Source organism: Aspergillus chevalieri, chromosome 1 (assembly GCF_016861735.1).
Source record: "Aspergillus chevalieri M1 DNA, chromosome 1, nearly complete sequence".
NCBI classification, from domain to species: domain Eukaryota; kingdom Fungi; phylum Ascomycota; class Eurotiomycetes; order Eurotiales; family Aspergillaceae; genus Aspergillus; species Aspergillus chevalieri.
In genome coordinates, this window is record NC_057362.1 from 1,955,524 (window position 1) to 1,969,522 (window position 13,999).

Sequence of the window (13,999 nt, forward strand, 5' to 3'; positions counted from 1 at the left end):
CTAAGCTAGCTACAGTCGCTTGAGCAAATATGCAATGTGGCAATTTGCACGCTGGTATATCCGAGTCCCTAGGGTTCGAGAGACAACGCCAGTACTTTCCCTCCCCTCGAACTCGTGTTATTGACCACATGCGATGTCTCCCCTCCAGTTGTGATATACAAAACATCCGAACCACCAAGCCTTCCAAACGCACCCGAAGTAGCCGACATTAAAACACTGGAATTCGCAATCACTTCCTGCGTCCCATTCGCCATGACCCGAGTGATGACATGATCCGTAAGACCAGCCAAGTATCCCACTCCATGTCGACTAATGGCAAAGTCATCTGCCAATGCACCTTGGCTGATGATCTCACGAGGGCCAGTTGCTCGACCAGTCGTTGTATTCACCGGGATACGGCAGAAGAGTCGGTCGGGGCTGTTGACATAGTAGACATGGCCATTGTGCACTTTCAGCCCGTTGATCCCAAGCAAGACACCCTCCTTCGTATTCGCAGCCATGGTCTCGTCTCGCAGAATCACAGTATAGTTGCCGGTCTTGGTGTCAAGGCGCCAAACCAATCCAGCCTCAGAGTCGGCGATGGCCAGCGTTTGAGTATCAGGGTTCAGCACTGCCATGCCATTGAGGCTTCTCGCAGGTTGAAGTGTAGCAATCCGCGTGGGAGTCTTTTTAATACCATTGTTCAAATCCACCTTCCAAATGGTGTTAGGCGTTATGACGGCATACACGTCCGGTTCGAGCTCTGCAATCCCGGTTGCCATTTTGGCATTGGGAAAGTGGTGGAGACGCCGTGCCTGTGTGGCTCCGAGTTGAGCAGATGGGATGACTTCCCATAGCTCGGGGGTACTCGCAAAAGTCACTAGAAGATTGCCGTTAGACCGGATGGCGATATTTTCCACCCAGGTCCCATTGGGGAATTGGTAAACTTCATGGAGGTGGAATGCGTTGGCGATGGAGGAAAGCAAGACAATAACAAGGGACAATAGTATATGAGCCATTATAGAAGACTTGATCTCAATTGTATCAATTCCTCTTTTCTGCCCAATATTTCGAGCAGGATATATAGTCTTTGGTTTTTATTGATCTCCACATCTATAGACTCCGGGGATGTTCTTGGCATATGCATATTGCTGACAGTGGATCTCCCTGTACCTCCGTAACCCGTCTCCATACTACACCATAGCGTATTCTCCTGGTAAAAGCTCCGTTGCACCTGTAATTGAGTTTCCTGTAAGGGCAAAATTCACATGCTGACGTCGAAAGTACTGGGCTGTCTTCTTGGCAGTAAGCAGCTTGCAGGGAGTGATTGCATACTTCCATGGCTTCTGCACGATGCTGACTCCCGAGGATCAACCGAAACTTGTAACATGGCGAGGAATCCCCAGATAAGTAGTACCAATTCCTGGAGTAGCTGGGGTATCCAACATTGCAGTGACGACGACAATGAAGCCGGCTCTTTTTGCCATTCTTTCCGTTCTTCTTCCCGCCAGTGCCCTCGTGCCTAGGCAAGAAACCAACTCAACATCGGGTTGTGTACAAGCAGTATGTTCTTCTTTCACCCCATATTCATCTTCTTCGTCCATAACCTATCAACAGTGCTCCCGTCTATCCAGGAACTCCGAATATACAACTCATTCCCCAGGAAACGGCAACTTCACTGTCTGGGACGCCAAACAACAAAACGTCCGATCAGCCTGCCGTGTCGAGCCTCATTCTACTGAAGATGTTTCAACCACCCTGAGTGTATTACTCGATACATCATGCCACTTTGCCGTCAAGAGTGGGGGGCATGCTCAGAATCCCGATGATTCTGTCTCAGTCGGCGGAGTTACGATCGACCTGCAAAGGATGAGAGCCACAGAGGTATTTCCAGATCAAATGAGAGTAAAATTGGGCGCTGGTCATACCTTACACAGTGCGTACGAGAATTTGGAGAGATATAACTTGACTACGCTCGGTGGAAGAGCTGCGAGTGTCGGCCTTGGGGGATACACTCTCGGTGGTGGGCTCTCGCACCTTTCGCCTGCGTATGGACTGGCAAAGGATAATGTGTTTGAGTATGAGGTCTGTCCCAAGCCCTGAGGATATGCATGACATGTTTGGTGACGCAAATAAAGATTGTCCTCCCCAATGCCACAGTCGCAACTGTGAACGAGCACACCAACCCCGATCTCTACTTCGCCCTTCGTGGAGGCATGAACAATTTCGGAATCGTCACTCATTTCACCATGAGAGCCGTTCGGCAGGCCCAATTTTACTCTGGACAAAAATCCTATTCAGCAGACAAGAGGGACATCATCGCAGACATCGCCTACGAACTTACAACAGGAAGCGGGAAAAGCGACACCGCCATGTCATTCTATTATGACTTTGGTTATGATCAAGAGACAGACAATTATACCCTTGCATTCACGCAGGAATACTCACGACCGATATTGAATCCCCGGCCATTTTACAGGTTGAATCGGGTCCCATCCGAGTCGAGTAGTCTTCGGATCGACTGGTCGACAAGTTTCAGTAGGGAGGTAGATTCGGCAACTCCTCCTGGTGGTCGGTATGTTTCCAATTCTTTTTCACATTGTTGAATTGTGGTAGCTAACTACGCAGAAATCTATTTGCTACCGTGTCATACTACCCATCCCCTGACATTGACCGTCAAATCCAAGATATCATGATTGAAGAGCTCCAATCTGTCAAGAAAACGCCGGGATTCCTCCCAAATCTCGTTATCCAACCCTTGTACGAAGCATCTATTCGTATATCGAAGGAGAGAGGAGGAAGTGCCGCTGGTCTAGATGCTGATGGTCCGCTGACTGGTATGCTTACTCCAAATCAATCGAGACAAGATCCAGCTAACAACCACAGTCGTTCTTTTGACCACGCTATGGAATAACGCCTCTGATGATGATGCTATGAATACCTTTGTGAACAACTGGGTTGAGAAGTCTACTGCTGCCACAAAAGATGCTGGGAAGCATCATCCGTGGATGTACATCAACTACGCAAGCAAAGAGCAAGACCCATACGCGGGCTATGGGGAGGGGAATTTGCAGAGACTGAGGAGGATTCAGAGCAGTGTTGACCCTGATGGTGTTTTCACTTCGAAGGGGCTATGTAGGGGATTTTTCAAGTTGCTGTAGGCTATTCGGTTTTATGTGTCTACTTCTGTAGAGATAAGACCAAGATCTTAAAGCCTTCTTGGTTTGATGCTGTTTGTCATAATAAAAGTTCTTCGAGTTCCACATTGAAACTATAACGAACTTCTTTGTGGTAACCAAAAATAGCCAAAGGATTGTCAATAGATCTCTTATCTAAATACTAACCTGTCTAAACGGTCTCCCCAAGCTTCAGAGTCCACAGCTTATCCTGCCCTAAAACAACCAACACATCCCCTATCAACTCAAGCTGCACAATCGCCGTCTTTACCGGATACCTAATAGATTACTCTGCATTAGACACCTCAATAACCCTTGTTTGCAGCAGGAGGTAGAGAAAAGTAAAATACAAGGAGTGACGAGCCATCTTGCTGGTTCGTCCTGATGCAACTGAACTTGATCAATAACCATGGAGCCAGTCTGCAATATAGAGTTCCCAAGCATAGCTTCAATCAACCCATCCATGGTTTTAATTCACGTGATTGACCTATAACATTCCAACTGAGCACCTGCCCCGAGCTAGTAGATCATTGGTTATCATGAAGGTACTTATGTTCAATCTACTCCTTGCATCATGCGGTTCAATGCATTATATTTATATAGCCACTGAGTCCCGACATCTCTATCTCCAACAAACCCGTCGCAATCGACAATGGACCCCAAAGTCCTCATCGTCCTAACCTCCGTCGCCAAGATCCCCGGAACCGACCACCAAATAGGCTGGTTCTCGGTCCATTTATTCCCTGTCCTTTACTTCCCATACTTATTTATGCTGCTCTGACCATACTATATCATACAGCCAGAATTCGCGCACGCCTACTATGTCCTCAAAGAGAAGGCAGAAATGGTAATCGCCTCCCCAGACGGCGGCGAAACACCGCTCGATCCACCTCGGTGAAGATGCTCGAAAACGACCCCGCATGCATGAAATTCTTGAACGAAAGCCAGTCGCTCTGGAAGATGGCTCGAAAGTTGTCGGACGTTCTGGCGGAGGCTGAAGGGTTTGATGCGATTTTTTATGTCGTTGGTCATGGACGTACGAATCCCTCCGTGCCATGTATATTTGAAAGACATGAAAAGAAACTAAAGCTAAACCAGCAATTCGACCTCTACTCTGACCCAACTCCCTTTCTCTGATCCAGCATTTCCCGAATGCAAAGAAACCCGTTAGAGCTGTTTGTCACGGCCCTACTGTTTTTCTGTCACTTCACCCACCGGCGAGTCGCTTCTCTCCCCTGCTACGGTGACTGATTTCTCGAATGCCGAGGAGGACCAGATAGGAATGATGGTAGCCATGCCCTTTCCGTTAGAGGGCGAGTTGAACGAGTTGAACCGAGTCAGTGGGGGAAAGTGTGTCAAGACTAGTGAGCCATGGAGCGAGAAGGTGATTGTTCCGCAGTGCGCCGGACTGGGAGGGATGTTGATCACGGGTCAAAATCCGGATAGTACTGCGGGTGTAGCGAAGGAGATTTTGAAGGCGTTGGGATTGTAGAACGAAATATTCTCTTGTGTCTATTGACTGATCTGAAACCATGACGGATCAAAGCGCGCAGTAGTTGTGCACAATCAATTGCCTCACTTTCCAGAACTAGTCTCACCCAATAAACGTGCCCTGAGTGGGGGAATGTCCAGTGATATTATGGTGCCATATACCACTTCTGGTAATCAGCTCTTTTCGGGACCCTATTCCCATAAAATACTATCTTCTGACTGGATTTACTTTTGTCTCAAGTGGATATAAGTCTGGGGCGTGTCAGCAACCAGCATGAAGCTAATTTAAATCCAGAATGCTTATAAATGGGTCGCTAGAGGTTGAACATCTTTTGCCTCACATTTATCACATCATAATATGTACTGCTCTGTACTCTGTACTCTAATTCCACATATACACGCGCAGCGGTCATGTCTACAAATTCTACCCTCCTTCCATTGGAGGAGATGTCCCAGTGCGCTCTAGCGCGTGCTGTAGATGAAGACTGGACAGGCCTTAGAGAACCTGCGGAGCGAAGAAGGCTGCAGAATCGACTGAATCAGCGGGCCCGTCGTAAGTTTATGAGCCCGAAACCAGCAATGCACCATGCTGACAGATGCTATAGGATCGCGAAACCAATCAACGAAAAAGAAGGATGGCGATATCCACAAACTCGCCGCTCAGTCATCCGAAGCATATGCAACTGCATATAGAACTCTCGTCAGCAAAGCACATACACGCCAACCCTAGATCTTCAATTGCAAGTTTGCACCCCACAACGTGCAGGACCTAATGGCCCATTTCGAGAAGTCCGCTATTCAAAGCCACGCCCTCGGGATACCGAACATAGATCACCTAATCACACAGCAGATTGAACGCACAGCGCACATTTACCGACAATACCATCGCCGTCGGGATGACGCTCGAGTGGCTGCGGGACGACGACTCAATTTCGATATACAACGTCGCCTCTGTCGGTTTCTCGCAAGATAATATACCCCTGGCACTACGTCCAACCCCACTGCAACGCACGAAACCGCATCACCCGTGGATCGATTGTTTCCCTTTCCCCCAGATCCAGGATAACCTCATTGCCGTGGAGGATAAATTTGATGAGTCGGAGCTCTGCAGTGATTTGATGGCGTTCTGGGATACCAGGAATTCCGGGACCACGCCTTTGGTATGGGGATTTCCGTGGGATTCGAATAATTGGGAGGTGATGGAGGGGTTTTGAGGAAATGGGGATGGATTATACGAGGGTGTCCTGAGATTATGCAGTCGACAAATCAGTAGAGGAGACTGAGGCGGGAGAAGAGGTTGATTTTGTCAGTTCAGAACTATGACTTCATTCCTATGCTCATGGTACGGAGTAGTTCTTCAAGTCTTGATGGTTTAAAGTTGATGTGCGCTATACCGTATTAGGCAAAACACGTGTCTGATGCCCCAGGCAACGCGCTCGGAATCGACCAATAAACAGCCACCTCAGCCACGGCCTGATGGCGCGTCCCCAGAATTGGCGTTTCTAAGAATAGTAGAATCGGCCGTTGATCGGTGTTGTTTGTCTACAAAGTCCACCAGGTGTGTCACTTTTATTTTTAGGTGAATCTCTGGGCCGTGATTCTTCTAGCCTTGTCACTTTGTATCAGATTCGAACACTCCTTTCCCCCCCCTTCCATCCTCCTTGATTCATTTCCGAACTGCCATTACTACCCTTTATCAAACAACAAGCATTTTTCTCCTCTTGCTGCATTCAACCAGCAGCTGTCAACTTCTTCTGTGAAAGTTCCAAAATGAAAGGATTAGGATTCCTCGCTCTTCTTCCTCTCGTGGCCGCAAGAAGTCTGCGTCCACGCAGCACCGCATGCAACAATTCCCCCGATCTATGCTCCAAATCCTACGGCGAAATCACTCATCTAGGCGCCCACGACAGTCCGTTTGTACGAGATGCATCGACGGATTACTCAACTGCGGGGGACCAATACTACGGGACAACAGATCAGCTGAGTGCTGGTGTTCGGTTGCTTACCGCGCAGATTCACAAGAAAGACTCCGCGTGGCATCTATGTCATTCGAGTTGTGAGCTGATGGATGCGGGGACATTGACGTCGTGGTTGACGGATATCAAGAAGTGGATGGACTCGAATCCGAATGAAGGTATGTTTATTTGCCTGGGTGCGTTGTGGAAGGAACGATAGCTGACGGTGGATACAGTGGTGACTATTCTACTGGTGAACTCGGACGGTGCTTCGGCCTCAGACATCCATTCGGCGTACCAGTCGTCTGGTCTCAGCGACCTTACCTATACCCCGGCCTCCTCCGGCTCGTGGCCGACGCTTCAAAGTATGATCGATGATGGAAAGAGATTAGTGACCTTCGTGACAGCGCTGGATGGCTCCACCAGTTCAGACACCTCCTATCTCCTGGACGAATGGACCTACGTTTGGGAAAACCCGTACGAAGTGACCTCGGCGTCGAATTTCTCCTGCACCCCGGACCGGCCCTCGAGTGTCAGCGACAATCTCTCGGCCGCGCTACAGTCGAGCAAAATGCCGCTCATGAACCACTTCCTGTACCAAACCACCATCTTGGACATCCAGTACCCCAACTCCAGTTACGTCTCTACAACCAACGCCCCATCCGGAGGAACAGGAAACCTGGGTGACACTGCGAAGAAGTGCAAGCAAGAGTACGGCGGCCGGCAGCCCACCTTCATTCTGGTGGACTTCTTCAACGAGGGACCCGCCATCGATACCGTGGATAGCTTGAACAATGTCACGAATGCCGTGGGTCGCAAGGAAATCAGCACAGGCTCGACGAGCGACGGGTCTACTTATGGCAATGTCTTCAAGGGACTGGTGGAGATGGTCAATAAGGCCAAGTCTGGATCAAACCCCAGCATGGCTGATTGGGTTTGGGTTGGTGGAGACTGGGGGAGCTTGCTTGGTGGAGGAATTGCATTGAACTAAATGACCGTTACGACTCTCTTTTTGATTACTTGTTGCATACTGCATTCTTTCTTTTATTCTCCGTTTATATTGGTGTTAGGGATGTACACTCCTTTTTGGGATAGATCATGGGTCTGGATTTGAAAATTGGTATTTGATGTCTATGGCATCTTGGACATATCTTTACATAGTATGTCGACGGCGCGGTGTTCTGGTCCATTGGCATTTTGTATGTAGATGACGATTCAATAGCGATAGAAATGTTTATTTGATTCCATTCGCCCTATTATCCCTCTAATCCTTGCCCAGCAACTGCCGTACCTTATTCACCTTATCCTCAGCCGTCTGCGCCTTATCCGTCCTCGATCCAGTCCGGATATCCGTCTGGATCCGCAGTATCCCCTGCTCATGGAGCATAGTGTGTGCTTGTCCGATAACCTGGTATACTCTATCCCAGGGTCCTTCTACAATTATGTATCAGTATGGCGCTAGACCGGTTAGGCATTTTTACGGGGGAGAGAGGTTACCAAGCGTAGTCCCCGCAGAATGCATGGTGTATTTCAGGCCGGACTTTTCAATAAGACGCTGGACGTCGGCGATTTGAGCGGATACAGAGGGATTAGATGTTCCCATCTGTCACATGCTGTTAGTAGATTGCACATGTACTATATGGTGTGTGCTTGTGTATGCTTACCGGGATCAAGCAGAAATCCGCCGTGCATTTGGCTGGGGTTGGGAGTTCGGAGGTAGACATAGTGACTGTATGAAGATTAACCAAGGTGGCAGTACTCTCTTAGTTATTTATTATCTCTTAGTTATTGTATCGTATGGTCCGTCGTCCAGTGGTGTTGATATGACCGGGGCGGAGCGAAGTCCGGCGGGGTGGATTTCTATGCGGAGGGGCATTGGATAGCTTCATGCTTATGTCCCGGCGGCCAAGTTTGTACAATGCATGAGATTCAGTATACATTTTCTATGACTACTAGTTTCTAGTTTATCTAGTCTAACTATAGTCAAAAAAACAAAGCCGATAAAGCAGCTACTTATTATCGAGTCATTCCGACCTTTTATACCGAGCAAGGGTTCCCCGGATTCAGGGAATACAAGGCCGATAGAAGATTTTGCTTTTTCTTTTCTACCCCCTACGGAGTATTTAAAACTTTCATACAGAGCTCTGTAGTGAATTCCTCATTTATATTTCATATGGTGAAGTGAGAGAATACGAACGGCTGCACATATCAGCGCTCCCTTCACGTCATCGTCTGGGACCGGATATTTCTTTTTCGCTTTGCGCCTTCAGCTCAGTTCAACTACTCTTCTCATCGCATCTGCAATCTGTCCTCATTTCCTGAGACTTTTCCCAGTTGAGCGCTCTATCATTTACCGAGATCCTCCAGAGCGCGGGACTTGGTAAGCCGCGTCCGCTTCCTCTGGGAAACCTCAGCCCGTCATCGCGGCATCCTGCATGGCCTTTTCTCCAGCCTTCCATGCACCATACGAATCGCGCGTGATGATTTACTGATCTGGTTACTTTACAGATCATAATTGACCGACGTCTGTGTGCCCGACGCCCCGCGATCGAGTCCCCTACGTTACTCCAATTGCATTCGACCGTTCTCCCCTGTGCCCTGTGACATACGATCAATCACCAGATTCGTTCTTGCGTGCGACCTGTCAATATTACACCGTCTGATGCGTTGCAGCGCCGTCGCATTCTATTTCCCCGGAAAGTGCGACTATAAGTAAGCCGTGTCAACCACGCTGGCAATCCGATTGGCATGGAAATTGGTTATAAAATCCCGAGAGATTCGCAAGCCCAGTGCCTCGGGTTCTGATAACGACATTACCCTGCATATTCGGTTCGATTTCTCAGATCCCGATCTGTTGATTGCTGTTCATCGATTTCTTTGATCTTCGAATCCTCCGATTACGTTTTCCCCGCTACTATTGTATTACAACCTGCTAAGGTCGCGTTGACAGGGGTTCTGGGCGCGGTCAATTCCACCCGGTTCGGCTTGGCTTGCACGCTGTCTAAATCATACAATATTATTGGGAATAGATTGCTTGCGCTATCGGAAATCGATCGAACCATCGTTTTCGACCTTTCCTCTTCTGGGATGGGGTGTTTTTTGTACACATCACCTAAGCCTTCGATATCCTTTTCGAGCACAGTGCATCGCGCGCGGGACACCCTTCTCTGCCTTATTCCAGGATTGTCACTTAAAAAGTACGCCTTTTGACCTCAGTCGCAAAACCCCGCCATATCGATCCCTGCAGGCAGCTGTCTAATGCGGTCATGATTCGAACACAAAGGAAAAAGTGTCGTACAGCATTATCACACATCTTGACGGATGACCAATCCCGATCGCCTAGAGTTCCCATCGGGAGCTCAACTTGCTTATCTCGCTGAGGGGGGCGCGAATGTAATTTACCGAATCATATGGGCGCCAGCGCCAGCGGGGCCTAAGCAGAAGGATGCTGCGCCTAGTAAGGAACAGATGAGTATACCTCCCATGTTGCGGGGGAAGTTACTCCGACTACGCAAGGAAACCAAGTCTGGGATTTCGTACCAGGAGATCTCGCGCAACTTTGATAGAATCATTCGACCGTTGTTCCAGCCCGAGGAGGTAGTGGATCAGACCCTCGTCCAGCTGCCCAGGGGACTAGTGCAACAGTGCAACGAGCGGCTACGTGCAGCCGAACTCAATGGCACGCGTCCTCGCAGACGATGCGGGGTGTATCTGTCGCTCAACGAGCCCTTTGGGTTGCTAGTGACGGATATGACAACCTTTACCGATCCAGGAATGATAATGGCAGAACTCAAGCCAAAGTGGCTCCTCCAGTCTCCATCTGCACCACCGGATGCTCGACGATGTCGTACCTGCGCATTACGGGACATGAAGAACCGCGAATCTCGAAAAGTGTGCGGATCAGAAGATAAATCGTTCTGCCCTCTTGGTCTTGTCTCGGATAAGTTCGAGCATGTCTTGCGCGCAACTCGGTTTGTCAAGGGCTGCCAGGACCAGGACCGTCTGGCGCGGTTTTTGCACCGGAATAGCACCCTGCTGAAGCTCCAGTCTCATCAAAAGGCCATGCGCGATGTTGGCCTGCATGGACAATCTGCACAGTCAAGCGAAAAATCGCTTGCTATGACTTTGAGGGACTGTACCATGTTTATCAAGGTAGCCTTCCCACCCCTGGTTTACCACTTCATCGCTAATTGCGCGCAGATGCCACTGGACGGAGAAGGAACCGTCGAAGTCCGTCTAGGAGACCTCGATCTTAAGACGGGGGCTGGGGGCAAGGCGCAGTACTGGCTTGACTTGGAGAATCGACTTATCTCCCAGGGGTGGTATTTAGGAACCAACTGTGGGCAGACTTCGAGCGAATGCGTCTTGCAGGGTTCGTCGAAGCATTCACATCATTAAATCATCACCTCCTTATCTCACCTCACCTTTACTACTACACTAACAAGGGATCACAGCACCTGGCTCCTACTGACCCAAGGGCCTAATAAAGAATATAGAACCGGACTGGGACTGGGAGTTTTCGGATTTCGGACCGCTATCATGTATACTACAGTTGTAATTATTAATCCTCTCCAATCGATAATGATACTACATGTTACGCAGATATACAAATGCTTACGGAAATTGTAGTCATGCTGAGGAATGCCATTATTAAGCTTACCTTAATTCCGCCCTTCCATCTTATAAAGTAAACACCAATTCAACGGAATTGTTCCATATCCTCATCTCGCTCTACAATAGCACAATAATATAAAATGGCAGCCCTCCGACCTCTCCTCCGCCACGCCAGCACCAGCACCAGCTCCACCGTTCGCCCCGCGCTATCTTCCTCCGTCATCGCGCCATTCTTACGTCTTCCCACCACCACCCCCACCACCATAAGAACAACTCCTTCCCAGCCTCACCCCCCAAGCCAAAGACCATTCAGCACAACCACATCCAAAATGTCCGCTCAACCGCTAATCGACGCTGCCCAAACCCGCCGCACAATCTACAAGCTCGGCAAGAACTCCCCCGTCCCGGACTCCAAGATCGAAGAGCTCGTCAACGCGGCCATCCACACCGTTCCCTCGTCCTTCAATACGCAGTCCACGAGACTGGTTGTGTTGTTGCACGCTGAGCATGAGAAGCTGTGGGATGTGGTGATTGACACGTTTTCGGGGTTGGTGAACACGGGCGCTGTGCCGGAGGAGACGTGGAAGAACCAGACGCTGCCAAAGCTGCAAGGATTCAAGAATGGGGTTGGAACTGTATGTCCTTTTACTGGGTTTATGTTGTTGGATTAAAAAGATTTGAGGGTTGGTTGGCTGACAATGAAACAGATTCTCTTCTACGAAGATCCCGCGCACATCAAGCCGTTCTCTGAGAAATTCGCCCTTTACAAAGACCACTTCCAGCCCTGGGCTGAGCATTCGAATGCCATGCACCAGTACTACCGTACGCTCTCCCCATTCTCCACCCCCATCACCACTCATGTACGAACAACTAACATAAAAACAAAACAACAGTCTGGACCGGCCTCTCCGCCCTCGGCTTCGGCGCAAACCTCCAACACTACAACCCGCTCATCGATGCTCCCGTCGCGAAACAGTGGGATATTCCTAGTGAATGGCGACTCATTTCGCAGTTGGTGTTTGGGAGCCCCGAGGCGGCTGCGGGGGAGAAGGCGCAGAAGCCGGTTCAGGAGCGGTTGAAGATTTTTGGGAAACAATGATTTCGCTCTGAAAATTAGGTTGAGATATTCAGATGGTATTAGATAGATAGAGTATGGTAATTGATTGACATGGTTCGCCTCATCTCGTCGTGTCTCGTTCCGGTTAAGTATGCGTACTCCGTATGCGTATCCGTTTGATGCAGCTCAACTCAATCGATAACGCTAGCCCATCCCAGCAGCAGCCCACCCCATCGCCCCCGGCCCACGTCCTCCTTCTCGTCCCGGCGGACGGCCCTTGGGAAAGTTATAATCGGAATCCAGATGACTCTTGGCAGGCAAGAGGATGGCCCATTCGTCGTATATCTCGCGGATCTTGCGGCAATTGAAGAGCTTCTTGAGCTTCTCTTTGAGACAGGTCATTCGCTGCGTTTGCTGCTAGAGCTGAAATTGGTTCTCATGCAGGGGGTAGTGTAGTGTATAGAGTGTTTCATGGGGGACTTTGTGATAGTGACTCCGAATGACGACAGCCCAGATTCGATGCTAGTCTATTTTTAGAAGGCGGTGTGATCTGACATTACAGATAAGACGGAATCCATCTCCTATCAACCGAGAGTGGCATCGCTACTCTACGGAGTACAAGTTTTTAGAGCTATTCAGCTACTCAGCTCACAGCTATTCCACCCTCCCCTATCTCCTAACCACCGCAGAAATAGCATCCACAAGGCTATCACTCGTTACTCATCCAATATTGAGACCGAACAGAAAGCTTATTCCGCGCTGATCCGGCGATCACCCTCGAAAGCGGTCGTTCTAGACGAGCTTACCTGTACTTTGGACCTGGACAATGCACGTCATTGACATGAGATAAACAGGTACAGATGCGCAGCAGATAAAATCAAAGCAGGGTGAACAGGGAACGTAGCGGTATATTTTCGGATCTTCAGTTTCTGCCGTTTGCTCGGTTGGGATGATCATCGGATTGGCGGTGTTGATCCTCGGTTCTGTGCATCATGAGGTCTTGTGGTTTTGTGGGGCGGTTGTTTGGGGGATATGCTAGGGGGATAGGGGAGGAGGATAGGAGGGATTGGGATGTTTGTCTCGTTCTATGTATAGCGCACAAGTACTTTAGGATTTGTATAATGTGCGGAATAGAGTATCGAATAGGGTTATTTGACGGATGTTCAAACTGATGCCTGTGATTGATAACAATAGGGCCGTAGGGCAGTCGTTGGCTTAACCTTCTCCTTCTAGCTATCATCTGCAATATCAATCCTTGGATAACTAATCTGACGAACCGGGGTACGTAACCGCTCCCCAAACCCCAACCCCAAGTCCAACACTACTATGTACACGTCAACGACCCAGAGGATGTACACGATAATCAATTCCTGAAACACTAACACCTCGGCTAGCACGTTTCCCACGGTCCCCCCGGATAAAGGGGAAAGAGAAGTGATTACCGAGTGATTCTCGATGGATTAACGCTGCATGAAGGGTTGTTATTGGTTGGGTTCGAGGTGTGCGCATGCATTGCAAGTTTAACCCTAAAGAGTACATCCGCATGTGTGTACCCTGAGCTGCGCATTGTCCAGTAGGTATATAGTTCGATCCTTGCCCTCGGTGATTTTTGACTATTCGTACCTGACAGCTACTAATCTGCGCCAAGCTTATAGTTCTGCGAGCGAAGACAGGAGGTATGTTTCCTGGATTCTATTATGAGAGCACTGCGGTGTACCCTACCGTGT

General features: G+C 49.2%; 9 protein-coding genes across 9 annotated transcripts; 6 read left to right on the forward strand and 3 right to left on the reverse strand.

Moving 5' to 3' along the window:
- Positions 1 to 68: 68 nt before the first annotated feature.
- On the reverse strand, positions 69 to 998 carry ACHE_10708A (uncharacterized protein; the record flags this gene model as incomplete). The annotated part of the gene is made up of 1 exon (XM_043282275.1): positions 69 to 998. The coding sequence occupies one exon, from the start codon at positions 996 to 998 to the stop codon at positions 69 to 71; it is 930 nt and encodes a 309-aa protein (XP_043131828.1).
- Positions 999 to 1,878: 880 nt separating this feature from the next.
- On the forward strand, positions 1,879 to 3,140 carry ACHE_10709S (uncharacterized protein; the record flags this gene model as incomplete). Its single annotated transcript, XM_043282286.1, has 4 exons — positions 1,879 to 2,064; positions 2,118 to 2,554; positions 2,608 to 2,816; positions 2,866 to 3,140. 4 exons carry the CDS (start codon positions 1,879 to 1,881, stop codon positions 3,138 to 3,140), a joined length of 1,107 nt encoding a protein of 368 aa, XP_043131829.1.
- A 667-nt stretch (positions 3,141 to 3,807) lies between these two features.
- ACHE_10710S (uncharacterized protein) lies at positions 3,808 to 4,053 on the forward strand (the record flags this gene model as incomplete). Its single annotated transcript, XM_043282298.1, has 2 exons — positions 3,808 to 3,885; positions 3,955 to 4,053. The coding sequence occupies 2 exons, from the start codon at positions 3,808 to 3,810 to the stop codon at positions 4,051 to 4,053; spliced, it is 177 nt and encodes a 58-aa protein (XP_043131830.1).
- Positions 4,054 to 5,418: 1,365 nt separating this feature from the next.
- ACHE_10711S (DUF3425 domain-containing protein) lies at positions 5,419 to 5,860 on the forward strand (the record flags this gene model as incomplete). Its single annotated transcript, XM_043282309.1, has 2 exons — positions 5,419 to 5,435; positions 5,497 to 5,860. 2 exons carry the CDS (start codon positions 5,419 to 5,421, stop codon positions 5,858 to 5,860), a joined length of 381 nt encoding a protein of 126 aa, XP_043131831.1.
- Positions 5,861 to 6,416: 556 nt separating this feature from the next.
- Positions 6,417 to 7,592, forward strand: ACHE_10712S (uncharacterized protein; the record flags this gene model as incomplete). The annotated part of the gene is made up of 2 exons (XM_043282320.1): positions 6,417 to 6,780; positions 6,838 to 7,592. The coding sequence occupies 2 exons, from the start codon at positions 6,417 to 6,419 to the stop codon at positions 7,590 to 7,592; spliced, it is 1,119 nt and encodes a 372-aa protein (XP_043131832.1).
- A 273-nt stretch (positions 7,593 to 7,865) lies between these two features.
- ACHE_10713A (thiamine-binding protein) lies at positions 7,866 to 8,325 on the reverse strand (the record flags this gene model as incomplete). Its single annotated transcript, XM_043282331.1, has 3 exons — positions 7,866 to 8,035; positions 8,099 to 8,204; positions 8,266 to 8,325. The coding sequence occupies 3 exons, from the start codon at positions 8,323 to 8,325 to the stop codon at positions 7,866 to 7,868; spliced, it is 336 nt and encodes a 111-aa protein (XP_043131833.1).
- Positions 8,326 to 9,922: 1,597 nt separating this feature from the next.
- IPK1 (inositol-pentakisphosphate 2-kinase) lies at positions 9,923 to 10,999 on the forward strand (the record flags this gene model as incomplete). The annotated part of the gene is made up of 2 exons (XM_043282342.1): positions 9,923 to 10,753; positions 10,802 to 10,999. 2 exons carry the CDS (start codon positions 9,923 to 9,925, stop codon positions 10,997 to 10,999), a joined length of 1,029 nt encoding a protein of 342 aa, XP_043131834.1.
- A 356-nt stretch (positions 11,000 to 11,355) lies between these two features.
- On the forward strand, positions 11,356 to 12,314 carry ACHE_10715S (nitroreductase family protein; the record flags this gene model as incomplete). The annotated part of the gene is made up of 3 exons (XM_043282353.1): positions 11,356 to 11,850; positions 11,923 to 12,037; positions 12,109 to 12,314. 3 exons carry the CDS (start codon positions 11,356 to 11,358, stop codon positions 12,312 to 12,314), a joined length of 816 nt encoding a protein of 271 aa, XP_043131835.1.
- Positions 12,315 to 12,476: 162 nt separating this feature from the next.
- On the reverse strand, positions 12,477 to 12,674 carry ACHE_10716A (uncharacterized protein; the record flags this gene model as incomplete). The annotated part of the gene is made up of 1 exon (XM_043282364.1): positions 12,477 to 12,674. One exon carries the CDS (start codon positions 12,672 to 12,674, stop codon positions 12,477 to 12,479), a length of 198 nt encoding a protein of 65 aa, XP_043131836.1.
- Between the last annotated feature and the right edge of the window lie 1,325 nt (positions 12,675 to 13,999).